Raw genomic sequence first — 16435 nt, 5'->3', positions numbered from 1 at the left:
TGACTGAGCCAGCCAGATGCCCCAGGAAACTTTGATTTTTAAAAGATTATTATCGCTGCTTAACTAAAAAACTTCCCTGAGCGTTACCAGCCTTAAGTCCAAAGGAGGTATTTATTAACATTAAGATCCCAAATGTATTGCATCCATGTCTCAGTACCTACGCACTGGTACCCTGCAAAGTGCCACCTGTTTATGTGTGTTGGTCCACAGCTTATGAATTGATCTCTCAGGCTCATTCACCATGAAGCGTGTGTTGTACTCTCATTTTGCACCTCCAGTCCCTCAAACGAATATCTGAGAAGTGCCTGTCATGGATGTCTGTCGTGGGGACACCAGAACCCTTTCAAGAGGGCCATCTCCCGTGCTCCCCAAGCTGTCAGTTGATGGCAGAACCACAGTGGTGTCATGCTCCATTCATAGGGGCGCAGAATGTCTCTCTTCCCTTCTCTGTGTTAGATTTTATTCCCTGGCCACAAGTAAGCATCACAGGTAGCCCACTGTCCAGAGTCCCCCTCCACCAAGTTACTCCATCAGGCTCTGTGTCCAGTGGACTCTAATTCATTCCTATTTCCCTTCCCCACTTCCTCAAAGGCAGCATCCCCCACCCCCAGTGCAAATCAGCTGCTGAAATTCGATGGGCGGGAGCCACCAGCCCTAACAGTTTATCGTCAATTTCCTAGCACATCTGAAACCCAGCTCTGCGAACGATGCACTTGAAACCTTCACATAGTCTTATTTCATAAACACAGTTTGGAGAGCAGCGCTCAACTGTCCAACAGAAAGGGAAAGCAGCCACAAATGTAAACCACGCGTCACTTAAAATGTCTTAGCAGCCACACTAAAGAAAGGACAAAGAAACGAGTGCAAGTAATTTTAGTAATTCAGTTCACTTAGTCGAAAATACACAAAATGGTATCTTTCCCACACTCGAAGTGAAAAAGCAATATTAATGAGATATTTTTACAGTAGCTTTTTCATACAGCCTTCCAAATCAGGGTGAATTTTATGTCGCTAACACATTCCAAGTGCCAAACATGTTGCAAGGGCTCCGTAGTCCCACGTGGCTGGTGCCTACCTGACACAGCGGGTCTGGTTTAGAGCACAGGAAGGAATCTGAGAAATCACGCGCGCAACCCCCTTATCTTGCCAATGAGACGGAGGGGGGCTGCACCCTTCCCAACAAGTCAGGCAGCTAATCAGTAGCAGAGGCAGGACTAGAACACAGGGCCCCTAATGCTCAGTCACATGCATGTTTATTCATTGAATGCTGCTTATATTTGTTAAGCCACTCTGCTACTACAACCACCCTTCTAAAAAATACTAAGGATGTTCCAAAAAAGCTGAGCTGTTTTTTTTTTCTTTTTTCTGTTTTTTCAAAGTAGCCTTAATGCCCAAGGTGGAGCTTGAACTCAAGACCCTAAGACTCAGTTGCATGCTCTACTGACTGAGCCAGCCAGGCACCCCCAGACAGTTGTTCTTATTGGGTCTGTGAAAGATTAGGTTTTCCCGACCAAGCAAAACCTTCTTTGCAATTGGTTTCTGACTAATAGCTCTCTGAAGCAGATCAATTTAAAAGCATCCTAATTTTTTAAACTAAAACATGACTGACGTCTTCAAATCAAAATATTTGATTGACAAGAAAAGGAGAATTATGGGTGATATTTATTCAGTTGTTCACTGCGTCCTCCATGCCAAACGGTGCCAGGCGGTTTTCAGCATCATCACCGTCTCATGCAATCCCGATAGCAATTTGAATGGAGACAATTATAATCCACTTTAAAGGTGACATAAATGAAACTTAGTGACAGTAAGTAGTTAGCCTGGGTCAAAAAGCTAATAACGAACATCAGAAAATCACATGGCCAGTGAACAGCGCTTTTCATCAGAAACAGAACTTGAACTCAAACCTTGGCCTCGACTCCCAGGTCAGCACTGTTTACCAGTCATCCCACTCCTGCCCGCTGCACTCCATTCAGCCCCCAGTTAGTAGCCTGTTGAGTTGACATATACGGAGCCTTTTCTGTGATACAAAGGTTGAGTATTTCCACTGGATCTTATTACTTCACTAGGGATAAGCATTTCCCATGAAATCGACTCATTCCATGTTCCATTGAAGTCAGTTGTCATTCCAGCCAATGAATGGTTCTTCTGCAGCAGGGTAATTTTCATCTGCTGATGGGTCATGCCATCGTCATTTATGCAACTTTGAACTCCACTGCAAATGTATTTGTCAATTCCGAGGTCTATGTCCTAAGCACCTTGCCCTTCAGACCTCTAATCTATCTCTTTTCCAGAGGTATCTTCACATCATGCATAACAATACTGCATTCACAAAATTTCTTTTAATTAATGTTGTTCAGTTTGACCTGCCTTAGCACACACAGGATTATTTCTCAAAACGTGTATTGCAGCCATTTCTCTACTTACTCCTATTATCAAATCTGTGCTATATTCACACAGGAAAAAAGTTTGATCCCCAAAAGAAAAAAAAAAAAGCATTTTAAGATTTTAACGTTCAACTCAGTCACGCTCTCTGTTCGTGTTGACTCACGGTCCTTATTTAACCCATTTATATAATCCTTGCAAAATGCTAACCATGCCCATAGGGCCTTACACTCTAAATTATAAGCACATCAGATTGCTAATTCCATGGCTGGATTATACGATACAGCAAGTAAGCAGGTGTTTAGAGAATCAGCAAAGCAGGATTTTTTTTCTTTTTTCTTTTTTTAGAAAGGAGCGTCTGACTTCAGCATCCATGTAGTTTAGTATTTTAAGACTAATCTTGTTTTTGTTTAAAATTAGATGTTGGGGATCACCATAATATTTTCAGTGTTCCACCCCTATAAGAACTATGATCAGGCTCTGGATAAATCTTATTTCAGTAGTGTTCTTGATTACTTCACAGAGCTGATATGTATAGTCAAGCACAAAAAGTAGCTGTAGGATAACTACAAATATTTAGAATTCCATGATAACAAGCATGACAACCGTGTCTATTCCTGAATGCTAGCTGCATGCCAGGCCCAGTGCTATATTCTATAAAGGTTCTATCTCTTTTAACCCTAAATAGACACTTTATGGAGTAGGGCTCTTATTAGCTCCATTTTTATTTTTTTTTTATTTAAAACCAAAATTTTTTATGTTTGTTTATTTTTGAGAGAGAGAGAGAGAGAGAGAGACCAAGCAGGGGAGGGGCAGAGACGGAGACAGAATTCAAATCAGGCTCCAGGCTCTGAGCTGTCAGCATAGAGCCTGATGCAGGGCTCGAACTCACGAACTGTGAGATCATGACCTGAGCCAAAGTTGGCTCAGCTTAACTGACTGAGCCACCTAGGCACCCCAGCCCCATTTTTAGAAATGAGAAACATGAGGTTTTGAACAATTTCCTTAAGGTCACATGACATATTTTATAGCCATTAAAAATGTCTCGAAGTTATTTTATGGCATGGGAAAATGTTAAATCAGGAAGTAAGATAAAACTAAATATATCTCATGATCCAAAATATTTTATTAAGTCTGTGTGTCTGTGTGTGCGATTTGAGGGAAGGAAAGTACACCAAAATATTAAACAGCAGTTTTGCTGGGTGGTAGAATTACAGGGTTCTTTCACTTGTTTTATTTTATTCAAACTGCTTAAATTTGCTATAGTGAACATGTACCTCTATTGTAAGTTTTTAAATAACCATAAGGATTGATATGAAAACTTCCTGGTATGTGTGAAAAAGATGTGTGTTGTACAATATCTAAGTTCCCAGAAAAGGTCAAGTATTCCTTATATATGTTTTTCCATTACTCATAGTTACCAAGTCACCAAGACTGATCCTGGAAAAGACAGCTGGACCATCCAAGGCCAAGTATCAAAGCAATCCATTACAAGAGAAGTCAGAAAAATAAATCTAATAAAAGGGCTTGAGAACTGTCACCACCATACAATGGTATTTCCTTCTTGCAGGAAGTAAACACAAAAAGAGGCCATGACTATAGTTCATTTAAAAAAATACATGGTTAAGTCTCAGTGTCTCTCTTCCAAAAAACGAAGTGCATACCTGCATTGAGAACTGGGAACATTTGCCAAACCCATTCTTAAGTCTCTTGTTTTTGAGGCCTGCTTACATCTTCTTTTGGGATATATTTCTTCACGAATAAATTGTGGAGATGCTTTTGCCCTTGTATACCAAACAAGGCAAAAGAAAGTTATAAGTGGGCATTATATTTTTTGACTCAAGGAAGGAAATAAAAGTCATGAGACACCTATCTCCTTGGTTTCCCTCTTTTGAAACACTCCCTTGGTTTTCCCCCAAGGAACAAAGCCTAAACTGTTTTGTTTGCCTTCCACTCACTAAGCATGTGATGCCAATTCTGCATTCCAGGGTTATTTGTCCATCAAAAAATCCTAGTTGTGGATGAAGGCTGGAAAAGGTGAGAGTAACATCTGGATTTTGCTCGGCATTGCACTTGACAGAGAATGAGAGAGAGTAAAACTCTTTTCCAATTTCTGATAGTGTACTGTAATAGCTGCCTCACTGTGAAGAAAGGGACACTCTTGCCTTGAATGGAAAGGTATCATTGATTTCCCTCAATCTTAAAACAGTTTCATAAGTTCTAGTATCGTTCTAGAAGATTCTGGAAACCAAGAAGATCAATATGGCAGGTGGTGGTACAAAACAGTGGGAGAAAATATAGAGAGTAGGTGATACTTGGGGTACATTACGTTTAATAAACATTTGACACACAGTATGTGATAAATGTTTATCAAGTGGATGAAGACGTGCCAGCTTCATCATGGTTCCTAACGATCACACACCCGGTGTGGTCCCAGCATGTATGAGAAGCCCACTTCCCCACAATCTACCCATACTCTTTTAGGAAGGGGCTGCTAAAGCAAAGTGAAATATTTCAAGTTCCAGTAAAGTCTACTAGGTTAAAGGCAGGGCTCCAGCCCTGAAGTGTTAGACAGAGAAGTTGACCCGAAACCTCTTCCTATTAACTCATCCACTGAGGAGTGAAGATAGCAAAGGCTGACCCCCTGTGGCACCGAGGGGAACTATACCCCGTCATATGATAACATTTTGAGTCACCAAATAATATTTCCAAACCCTGGTTAGCTCTGGCTCTGGTAGTTGTAGGGATCCATCAGAATAAGAAAACATAGTTCAGGTCAAAGTATTGTTAACACGAGCCCCTAGGTATGGTTTACACTATGTGCTACTCTCAGAAGTCAAAGGAGATAATTCAAAGAATGTGTCGAAATGCAGTTTTTCAGTTTTCAAATGAATGGCAAAGCTCTGCAGAAAAGTAAATTTAGTTTTCACATACATTGGTCAGAATTGGTTCTTTATTCGTCTTAGAAAAAAAATAAAAGGTGCAGTCTGGTTGGTTGGTTGGTTGGTTAGGTTTGCCTTCTCAAATTTTTCCTATGGTTTTGATCATTATATAGAGAAATAATGATAGAGAACTAAATCATAGCAATCAGAACCTTCCCAGTACAAGGCTAGTCTCCAAATTGTCCTCAAACAGCTTTGGAAACGGCACTCACCGTTTCAGATGCTTGTTCATGTAGTAAGTACTATGGAAATATTTTTGTCAGCTCTCTGGAGACGAAAAGGGTTAAATTTTCTAAAAATGCTTAGCTTAAATCAGAGGAGTATTTAGGTGCAATCAAAATCCAACTTAATTTTCAATGTATACAAAGATTGAAATTTAGAATGTCATGTCTGAATTCTTTCTTATACCCTGAGCGTTTTTTCCCAAAGTACAGTGTTTGAAGAGGCACAAACTTTCCGTTATAAAATATGTAAGTGATGGAGATACAATGCACAGCATCGGGAATATAGTCAATAATATTGTAATAACTTTGTATGGGGACAGATGGCAACTCGAGTTAAAAAAAAAAAAAAGTGCATTGCCTACCTTGCCTTTAGGAGATGAAGTCCTTGGGTGACAGTTTGTCAGCTTTCAACACTTCTCTTATGAAGTAGATCAAGAACAAGGGAGTGTCATCCACATTGCAAATTTGGCAACACATGTACACCAATTCTCTAATCTTATTACTACACAGTACAAAATGATCCAAGTAGAAATAAGCACTAACTTTATTTACTCATCTGCATTATAATCGAATGAGGCAAGAAACCCTGCATCGCAACAGATAATTCCATTTCTTCCATCATAATAACACTTTTCATGCAGATAACACAAGTTTTTGTTTCACAGTGTGACTGCTGCAAGTTAAATTGATTCAATTTAATTAATAAGCATATGCTCAGTGCCTACCTGTGCACAGCACTCTCCTAGGCATACAAAAGAGTTAAAAGATATGATCCCTGCTCATAGGGAGCTTACAATCTGGATAGGAAAGACGATGCATGCATACAGGAGACAGTAAAGTACTGTTAAAAAAGCACAGGAAAACCTATATAAATAATAGACTCTGAAATAAAGCCAGTAGGGTCCAAGGAAACCTCTCAAGTTTGGGAATGGAGGCTAATCGGGAAAGGTGGACCAGAGGAAGGAAATCTTGAATTTGTGTCATGGCAGTGATGGGCACACGGATTGGCAGAGGAACAGGGCATCCTTTTATGGCCAGAAGAAGAGTGAAAAGAAGGAAGAACTCCCGGGCAGGGTAATAAAAACCAGCAAGTCAATTGCAGAGAATGGCAGGCAAATTGGCTCAGCTCTGGAAAAGGACATTGTGGGTTCGCATATGTAACTGAAGTCACACAACAAGGCTGCCTGAGGGCATCGATTGCTGCTATTCAAAGTTTAAACAGATGATAACGCTTAAACACATCTATAAACTAAAGCCCCCTGTGAAAGTGTGTGTTTTCCTAACCTTAACAAGAAAGCAAAGACAAATTATGGAATATTAGAAGCTAAACTCAGGAAATGTGATCCTTGGAGGTCATGATTAAGCTGTGATGGAGTTGTAATCATGTAGAATGCCTTTTTTTTTTTTTTTAACTCATAAAGAGGTGGGTTGTCTAAGGTGAGAGACTTTCAATCCAATGCTAATCAGGCCCCTACTTCCCTTAGGATTTTTCTTTTAAAAAGCCCATTCCTTTTCCTACTGAATCCAGCAGCTAATAAAAAATCTTGGGTGTATAGTCATGGGGGCCCTAGATGGGGAGATGGAAAAAAAAAAATGGAAAAACAAGACGTTGGTCTCAAAATGCGAGTTAATGAATAATTACAGTGACTACTTGATAAAGGTATTTCTTAACTTTGAGGGTAAAAAGAGGTGAAGTATTTCTGTTCCCAGGCAAAGAAAACTAAGGCAGAAGAAGGGTATAAGATGAAAGTCCATATACCCAAAGTTTTTTTAATTAATGCAACAGGTAAACCAGTAACCTGTATTGTTGAATCACATCCACTTTTAAATTCCATTAGTTAGAAGAAAAGCCAGGGAAATAAATCAGGGGAAAAGTTGGTGGTGGGGGAACAAATCCCTGAGTTTGGAACAAGGTGGAGATCCTTCTTGCTGAACTAAGACTGGTGACGCCTGGATTGACCAGCATGACCTTGACAATACATCAGGGTTAGAAGAGGGGAACGGCAACTTCACAATGCTTGTGTTCTTGCCCTTTTCAGAAGTGGCTGGTTTTGAACAGCAAGGTGAAGAGTCCTTCTGGGCCCCCAGCATACCTGGGAACGCTACTGGCCACCAGCAGCTGCAGCTGTTCAAAAGAGAGAGAGAGAGAAGATGAAGGAGCAACAAATCAAAATTTAACTTTCAGGGGCACCTGGGTTGCTTAGTCAGTTGGGCATTAGTTCAACTTTGGCTCAGCTCATGATCTCGGGTTTCGTGAGTTCAAGCCCCACATAGGGCTCTCTGCGGTCAGTACGGAGTCCGCTTCAGATCCTCTGTCCCTCTCTCTCTCTGCCCCTTTCCTGCGCATGCTCTCTTTCTCAAAAATAAATAAACATTTTCTAAAAAATTAACTTTCAGTGTGCTTAATGTTCCAAATGAGGTGGTCTGAAATCTGTATCTTCCAAATGTGCTCCAGGTTGCCATAATATTTAGCATTTTTACCTACAAAATATTTTTATATTTCTTACTCTACAAGGGAGTGAAAGTTCTGCTCTTTTTATATTTAGTACTGTTTTTATAATTAATATAAAAATGTATTCTTTTTAAATTTTTCAAATAAAAGAGTTCCTTATTGGCCAGTAGAAATTTGGTAGGCCTTTACTGAATGACTGTTATATAATAAAGTTCTGTATTAAGTTCTGAGGAAACAACTATGAATAAGATGGTCTCTGCTTTTGCAAAGGTTTTATATGTTTTTAAGTAAAAATTATGGGAAAATATCAAATAAATAGCATGCTATACTATTATATCTTTAAAACAATGAAGATAAAAACAAGCCTTACCTAGAATTCAGATCTTAAAAGTCAACTTTTGGCTCACCATTCTTTTTTTGTAAGATACTTTAAAAAAAAAATGTTTCTTTATTTATTTTTGAGAGCGAGAGATAGAGCATGTGAGAGTCAGGGGTGGGGAGCAGAGAAGGTGGGGGACAGAGGATCCAAAGCAGACCCTGTGCTCACAGCAGCAAGCCCAACATGGGGCTCAAACTCACAAACCATGAGATCATGACCTGAGCCGAAGTTGGACGCTTAACCAACTGAGCCACCCAGGTGCCCCTTCATTCACCATTCTAAACACAAATTTGATGATGTTACGTTATAGTCACAATCTATAGCAAACACAAGAACAGCACAGATATGTGTGACATACGTGCTTCAAACTAAAAGATGCCCACGAAGGTCTCACGTCAGCTTTAAGGACACACGTAAACTGATAGTGAGAGAATGGAAAGAGATATTCTGTGCAAGTGGAAACCAGAAGGAGGCACAGCTATACTTATTTCAGACAAAATACATTTTAAGCCAACGAAGTAGTAACAAGAGACAAAGAAGGTCATTATATAATGATTAAAGAAGACACAAATAAATGGAGAGAAATTTCATGTTAATGGATTAGAATTGATTTTGTGAAAATGTCCCTACCACCCAAAGCAATCTACAGGCTCAGTGCAATCCTTCTCAAAGTTCCAAAGACATTTTCAAAGAAATAGAAAAAAAACAAACAAACAAACAACAATTCTTATATTCGATGGAACCACAAAAATATCCCTAGTGGCCAAAGCAATCTTGAGAAAGAACAAGGCTGGGACATCATGCTTCCTGATTTCAAACTATATTACAAAGTTGTAGTAATTAAACAGTATGGCATTGGCACTAAAATAGACAACAAGATCACTAGAAAAGAACAGAGTAACAAGAAATAAATACATGCATATGTGGTCAGTTAGTTTTTGACCAAGTACCAAGGATATACAATGAAGAATGAATATTCTTTTCAATAAATGGTGCTGGGAAAACTGGATATCCACATGCAAAAGAATGAAACTGAACCCCTATCTTACAACATACACAAAAGTTAATGCATGATGATTAAAGACTTGAATGTAAGACCCTAAACCATAAAACTCCTAGAAGGAAACCTAGGAAAAAGCCTCCTTGCCCTTGGTCTTGGCAATGATTTTTGTACTTGACACCAAAAACAAAGGCAGAAAATGCAAAAATAAACATTAAACTAAAAAGCTTCTACACAGCAAAGGAAATCGTCAATAAAACGAACAGGCAACCTATGGAATGGGAGAACGTATCCGCAAACCACATATTTGAGAAGGGGTTAAAATCCAAAATAGACAAGGAAGTCATACCATTGAACAACATCAAAACCAAATAACCTAATTTAAAATGGACAAAGGATCTGAATAGACATTTATTCAAAGAAGACTTATCAATGACCAATATCTGTATAGTACATGAAAAGATGCTCGACATCACTCCCAGGAAAATGCAAACTATCATATGATCCAGCAATCCCACTTCTGGATATATCCAAAAGAAATGAAATCATTAATTTGTATTCCCATGTTCATTGCAGCATGGAAGGATGGAAACCACATGAGTCTATCTATGGAGGAATGGATAAAGAAAACGTGATATAGATACACATAGATAGATTGATAGAGATATAGAATTATATAATATTTTTCAACCTATAAAAGAAGGAAATTTTGCCGTTTACAACAATGTGGATAAACCTGAAAGGCATTATGCTAAGTGAAATAAACTAGACAGAGGAAGGCAAACAGTACATGGTGTCACTTACATGTGGAATAAAAAAAAAAAAAAAAGGCAAACTCATGAAAACAGAGAGCAGGATGGTAACCCAGGAGCTTCGGGGTGGGGGAAATAGAGTTTGGTAATAGAGTACAAATTTTCAGTTGTAAGATGAAGAAGTCTGAGGATGTAATGCATCACATGGTGAACTATAGTTGATGATACCGCATTGTATACATCGCAATTTGCTGAGACAGTAGAACTTAAGTGCTCACACACACACACATACACACACACAAAGGTAAATATGTGAGGTCATGGATGTGTTGATGAACTCAGTGGTGGGAGCTCTTTCATAATGTATGTGCATGTCAAATCATCCCATCGTACACTTTCAAGTTTTTACAATTTGTCACAGCTGAAAAAAAAATGCTAATGCAATTAAAAAAAACAAGTAGCTTTACGGTGGAAAAACCATCTAAGACAAATGTAATTTAAGGACATAGCACTGGAAATTGCTACATCCTCTCCTGTTGCCATAAAGGTCAGCTGACACAGAGGGAGAGCAGTGTTGAAAGAACCATAAAGAAATGGGGCTCAGCCCTGCTCACTTCTAAACTTGGGATAAAACGTGGTCTCAGGCCATCCACACCACTCTCCTATTCATTTGTGTGGACTAATGAAGTTTTTTTCTACTTAAACCAATTTGGACTGACTTACAGTACTTACAAGGGGGGAAAGCCCTAGTAATATAAAGAGTTTTAAAGTTAAGAACGAGGGAAAAGTTTGAAAAAATGTTCCCTGAGGTTCTTAGACATTACTTTCCCATGTGGAATGCAGAACGTATCGGGAATTTTGGCAAATAAGGGTATGCCTTATTTTAATGGTTTAAAACTTAAGAAGGTTATAAAAAAGAGAGATGAATGAATTAGAAAAGGCTCCAGGAAATCAACACTGGTGAGCTCAGAAGAGCCTAGTGATACCTTCCTGGTGTATCCATCTATGTATAAAAATGGCCCCAGGAGGCAGAACTTCTGCATTTGTGTCTGCTATTTGTACATGACTATGTGGATGTTGTCTTTTTCTTCTGTCAATTTGCAAAGTCACCTGTCTATTACTATTGCTAAGTTTCCATTTTTCAAGTTTTCTTTCCCTTGCCTTTCCTCCACTGGAAAAGCTGAGAGGGTCTCAAAAGGTGAACAGTAAAAATTGTGGAATGACTCACTCAGGGCAGTAATGGTATACTACATCAAATGCCCATTTGGAAAGAAAAAAAAGGAGGAACACTTTATCCATAGCGGGGAGATTTTGCAATCACAAACATTTCTCCAACCTGCTCGGGCAGCTGCCATTTTCTTGTTGCGCATTTTGTTCTCCAAAGCTTGCTACACAATACAAAAAGGAGAGAAGGACGTGAGATTTCCCGGTGTTTCCTACTACTTGACATTAATAAAGATGATATTTTTATAAAATCAATTGTATCCGACCTGTTTCATCTTCTTCTTTAGATCCAGATTTGCTGCCTTCTGGCCCTTGGCAGTAGCATTGAGATAATAGATGGTCAAACTACATTTTAAAAAATAATAAAATATATGGTAGTTTTCAGTTCGAGATTCTTCTGAAATTTACATTCACTACATCATAGAATGTAGATAAAAGACTGAAGTACACAGAAGTAAAAAAAAAAAAAAAAAATGCACTCGGAACATGGTTAGTAGAGCTGGACCTGGGAAGGTGGGACTCAAGGATTCTCTTCCACAGCATCAATCTGTCTACCATACCTCGCTGCCTAATTGTATCTTCTTGGAAATGTATTAACGTCAGTTTAAACTATAATTAAAAGTAACATTTCAACTTGATGCCAAGGGCATCCAAGGGAATGGAAAATCTACGGAAGCTTAGGGAATGTGTGGAATAAAAAAGAAATTGACTTTCTGCCTTAAATTCCCTCCTTTGGCTTTCACAACAAAGAATATAATCCTCATAAGTCATAGTCAATTCACATAGATTTTTTTTCCGTAGGATGTATTGTTTGCATTTCTCCCTTCTTTGAAACGAAAATGTTTTATAAAGGAATATCCTTGGCTTTTAACTGACATTTACATTTCTAGAAAGAGCAAATTCCAGCCAAACATTTGTGTAAAAATAAATATGTTCATCTTCACTTAAAGCAAAATAAACAAACAAAATGCATTAAAAAAAAAGGTAACTGGCATTGCTCTTTTTTGCAAATGACTGGATACTAAACACATTTCCTCTACTCCCCAACCATGCCAGATTATACCCTTTATGAGCCATCTGGTGCTAGCAACACAATTATTGATATTGTTTAGCTGGGTTTGTTTATCTTTTATATGAGTGATGGGAATTTGAATGAAATTACATACATGAAAGCATTTGGCATATACTGTTTGATATGAAGTAGGTGCTCAATAAATGTGTGTGTGTGTGTGTGTGTGTGTGTGTGTGTGATAAAGATTTTTTTAGAAAAGCGCCTGGATTTGGAGGGTGAACGCAAAAGACCTCACAAGTCATTTGCAGTTCTGGAATTCTCTCTGTATTTGCCACTTTTTCTGTCTTGTGATGCAACTTAAATAAATACTCTTCATAAATCATTTTCTGGTCTCCGAAAGGAATGAACCTGGCTGCAGAGAACCTGAATTCTACTCAGTTATCCCAAAATCACCCAAGCTGATTTACTATGAGCCACTGGGGAAATTCAAAATGTCTGTAACTTGTAACATTCTCTAATTAAAGGTAATAAAGAACCAGGCGAATTGTGTGAGCCCCATAAACTAGAAGATGACATCTCAGGATTTGAAAAATCAAATCAGCAATAAACTGAAATTGGGTTTTAAATCAGAACCTCAGAACTACAATCAACCTTGCAGGACATCTATTTGACCTTGTATCCTGCCAACTTTCTTCTGCACAGTCTGTATGAGGGGTTGGCAAACCATCATCTTCAGGGTAAAAAGGACTCCCAGCCTGTTTTGCATGGCCCATGAACTAAGACGGCTTTTACATTTTCAAATGGTTAGGTAAGTGCTTACAGAATATCCTCAATTTTTCCTTTTGACCCATACAACCTAACATATCTACTATTTTGCCCTTTTAGAAAACATGTGCTGACCCTGAGTGTAGACCATCCCTGACAAGTGGCTTCTAGCCTTTCTGTCTATTCCCACTCATTCCAAACTCACTGTTTGGTGCTTCAAATGATTAGGGGAAATAATAGATGGGAAATAAGACATGAGCTTGCATTGACTTATCAGCCACTTGATTTGGGGCATATCTTCCATGTGATAGCAATAATATGATTAATGAGGCCAGCCTTTTAAGATTATCGTGGAAATGCAATGATCAATATACGGGTAGTGCCTGGGACATAGGCCATACTAGTTCCTCTTCCACACTCTTGGGACAACTTAGTCAACCTTCAACCACTGGCATCAGAACAATGTTGCTCCTCAGTTTAGAAATAAATCTGTCTCTTACTAAGGTAAGACTATACTCATAAAATCTGACATGAACTTTGATCAGTTTTTTTTTTTTAATCCAAGATCTCATTTATACCACTAAGGGGCTTTGACTTTTAAAAACCACTTAATAACTTAACATCGTCCCACAAGCCATTGTATTACGAAAACTTGGAAAATAAAAATCACTTCAAGGGCCATCTGGTGAAACAGGTGGCTTCCAGCAGGTCATTTTCTTTCTTTTTTTTTCTTTTTTTTTTTAATGTTTATTTATTTTTGAGAGAAAGAGACAGAGCGAGAGAGAGACAGAGTGCGAGCAGAGGAGGGGCAGAGAAAGAGGGAGACACAGAATCCGAAGCAGGTTCCAAGCTCTTGAGCAGTTAGCACAGAGCTTGATATGGGGCTTGAACCCACGAATGCGAGATCATGACCTGAGCCGAAGTCGGATGCTTAACCGACCGAGCCACCCAGGTGCCCCCAACCAGATCATTTTCTAAAATATCTGCACCAGAGATTCACCATCAGATTCTGAATGCCACCAAATGATCAAGGTTCTCTAATATACAAAAGTAATCTGTTTTACTGTTTAATTATTCCCATGGCTCTCCTTCAAAAAAGGTGTCATAGTATAAAGCGGGAGGTAAAGGTTGGATTTACTGTCAGAGTCTTACTATTACCATTTTGCTATAGTCCTACCAGGGGAAAATCATCTTGTCCCTCTAAATTGGTGCCTTAATAAAATTGAAGATGAAGCCTGTCTTCTCTGACATGACTCATGACCATGATCATCACAAAGTAGATGGTAACAACTTGGCCCAGAACCCAGCTCATTTATTTCAAATCATTGGGACTTCTCTCCCTGAGCTTTCCTAGTTTTACCTTTTAAGAAACAAATCCTGTGCATCAGCTTTATTTCTAAAGTGTTTCTGAGGGTGGTTTCATACTTGCCCTCCTTGACTGCGAGCAGTGACAGTACCAGACTTTCTATTTAGGAGGGCCTCAGGCGTTGAAAGGAAGGACCAGGGTGTTTTTCCTAGCTCTTCAATAGCAAATATATTTTTTTCCTTAGAATGTAAGTTTATCTCTGTGCTGGTCAAGAGTCAGAAGCCAATGAAAGTTACAAGGGAACAAAACCCCCCTCCCAAATTCTCCTTTGGATATCACCTCTGACTTTTGAAGGGACAGACTAAGCGACCTTTCCAAGACCCTTCTGGGCCTCTGATTTTATTATCATGGACCCACACTTACTGATAGCCTTTGAGGAACAAGGACATGATGGACCCCTTAAACCTTTAGCCCTAAAATGCAGCCTATAGGGTCCCCAAAGGGAATATTAACTTAGAGACTCATCATTTCTGTGTGTTCACAGCCATCTGCTTTATGGGACAAGAGCTGGGGACCAGGAGATCGGGGGAGCTCAATGTGCTGATTAGATTTAGCATTTAGCATTTATGTTTCCCTTGCTTTAGCTGTTTACTGATAATTATTTTGGTTACTTGGGAACAAATCTTATAATCCTAGGCAGGCAAAGACAGATGCAGATGGCTGGGAATTACATTCAATAGGATCAGAATATGGCTCATGAATTTCAGACTCTCACCACCATGTAATCAGCACTGAATTTGCTGAGGTTACAGCACAACCCTTGGAGAGCATGAGAAAGCTAAGAAAGCTGGAAATTAAAAGGAGCCAGGAAAGACATTACAGAGTCTCTTCCTATGAGAGGGGAAGCACATACGCCATAACCAAAACGACAGCAATAACCAGTCCGGGGTTAGAGAGCTGTCTCAAGATCTTTGCCATCCAGCTTGGGAAATCATGCTCCAGTGTTTCTCCAATGACTTCGAACATCCTATTTTTGCCACTGAAAAACAAAAAGGGGGGGAGGGGGTGGAGGAGAGAAGTTCATTTATAACATATGTAAAAGCCATGGTTACAGCAAGAAAACTAGACGTCTTTCTCAAACACCACCTAAGTACTCTTTCAGATGGGGAACCTAATATTTAGCTACAACTCTTGGCACTTCGACCTGTTATTATCAACATATGGGTAAGACATGAGAACTGGTATCCCAACGTAAACACGCAGTCGAGCAGTTAGGAAATTAACCTAACAGCATTAGGAGAAGTCTGGTTTTGTTTTGTTTTGTTTCTTAAGCTGTATCCCTAAGATTTTGATTGAAATATATTTTATAAATAACTTGCAAGTCTACCCCTTAGCCAGCTGTCCTTGTTGGAGAACATTCCCTTTGGGCTGCATAAAGAGTGCACTTAATTGTTGAATTAGCCTTGGAAATAAACATACAAAATAGCTTAACAGAATCAAGTCCACAAATAATCCAGTATCTCTCCCCATGCAAGAGCTGCTATCTCATTTTCCACAGAGCTCTTTCATCAGAGTTATTAACAGGTAATCACACTGAAGGGTGAGTCCTTTCTCTCACTGTCTTTCTTATGGACAGGCTCTAATGACAGCCAGCTCAGTCCTACGGCTAAGAACAGACCATGCGAAGAGAAGGAAAGAAGCCTAAAGGGCCAAAGTCCTTAATGGATTTGTTCTCAACCCATTGAGGTAAGAATCAGCCCCTATAAACTAGAGAAATGAGGGCAGGATGTCTGTCTTATCTTAATATGTAATAGTCAGAATTATTAAGTAATACCCATCATGTCGAGTTATTTTTTTCTGTATACGCATATTGATTCTACCATGAAAAGCTATAATTTTCAGAGCAGAGATTAGGTTATTTACCACCAAGTTCTTCATATCATCAGAATAAAGGCTGGTATAACACTTAATATTTTTGTTTCACTATCGTTTAT

At 39.0% G+C, this 16435-nt stretch overlaps 1 protein-coding gene across 1 annotated transcript in view; it reads right to left on the bottom strand.

Moving 5' to 3' along the window:
- Positions 1 to 7608: 7608 nt before the first annotated feature.
- The window catches only part of TMC1 (transmembrane channel like 1), a 105601-nt gene continuing 96774 nt past the window's right edge, over positions 7609 to 16435 (bottom strand). The window contains exons 17-20 of the mRNA XM_042965019.1: positions 15355 to 15480; positions 11625 to 11703; positions 11471 to 11522; positions 7609 to 7676 (exon numbers count right to left, since the gene is read on the bottom strand). Of these exons, the coding sequence (XP_042820953.1) occupies positions 7654 to 7676; positions 11471 to 11522; positions 11625 to 11703; positions 15355 to 15480 (280 nt within the window). The 3' untranslated portion in view covers positions 7609 to 7653. The remainder of the gene's footprint in view (positions 7677 to 11470; positions 11523 to 11624; positions 11704 to 15354; positions 15481 to 16435) is intronic.

The sequence above is a fragment of the Panthera tigris genome, chromosome D4 (genome assembly GCF_018350195.1).
Source record: "Panthera tigris isolate Pti1 chromosome D4, P.tigris_Pti1_mat1.1, whole genome shotgun sequence".
In the NCBI taxonomy this organism is placed as follows: domain Eukaryota; kingdom Metazoa; phylum Chordata; class Mammalia; order Carnivora; family Felidae; genus Panthera; species Panthera tigris.
This window is presented reverse-complemented; position numbering and strand designations above follow the sequence as displayed.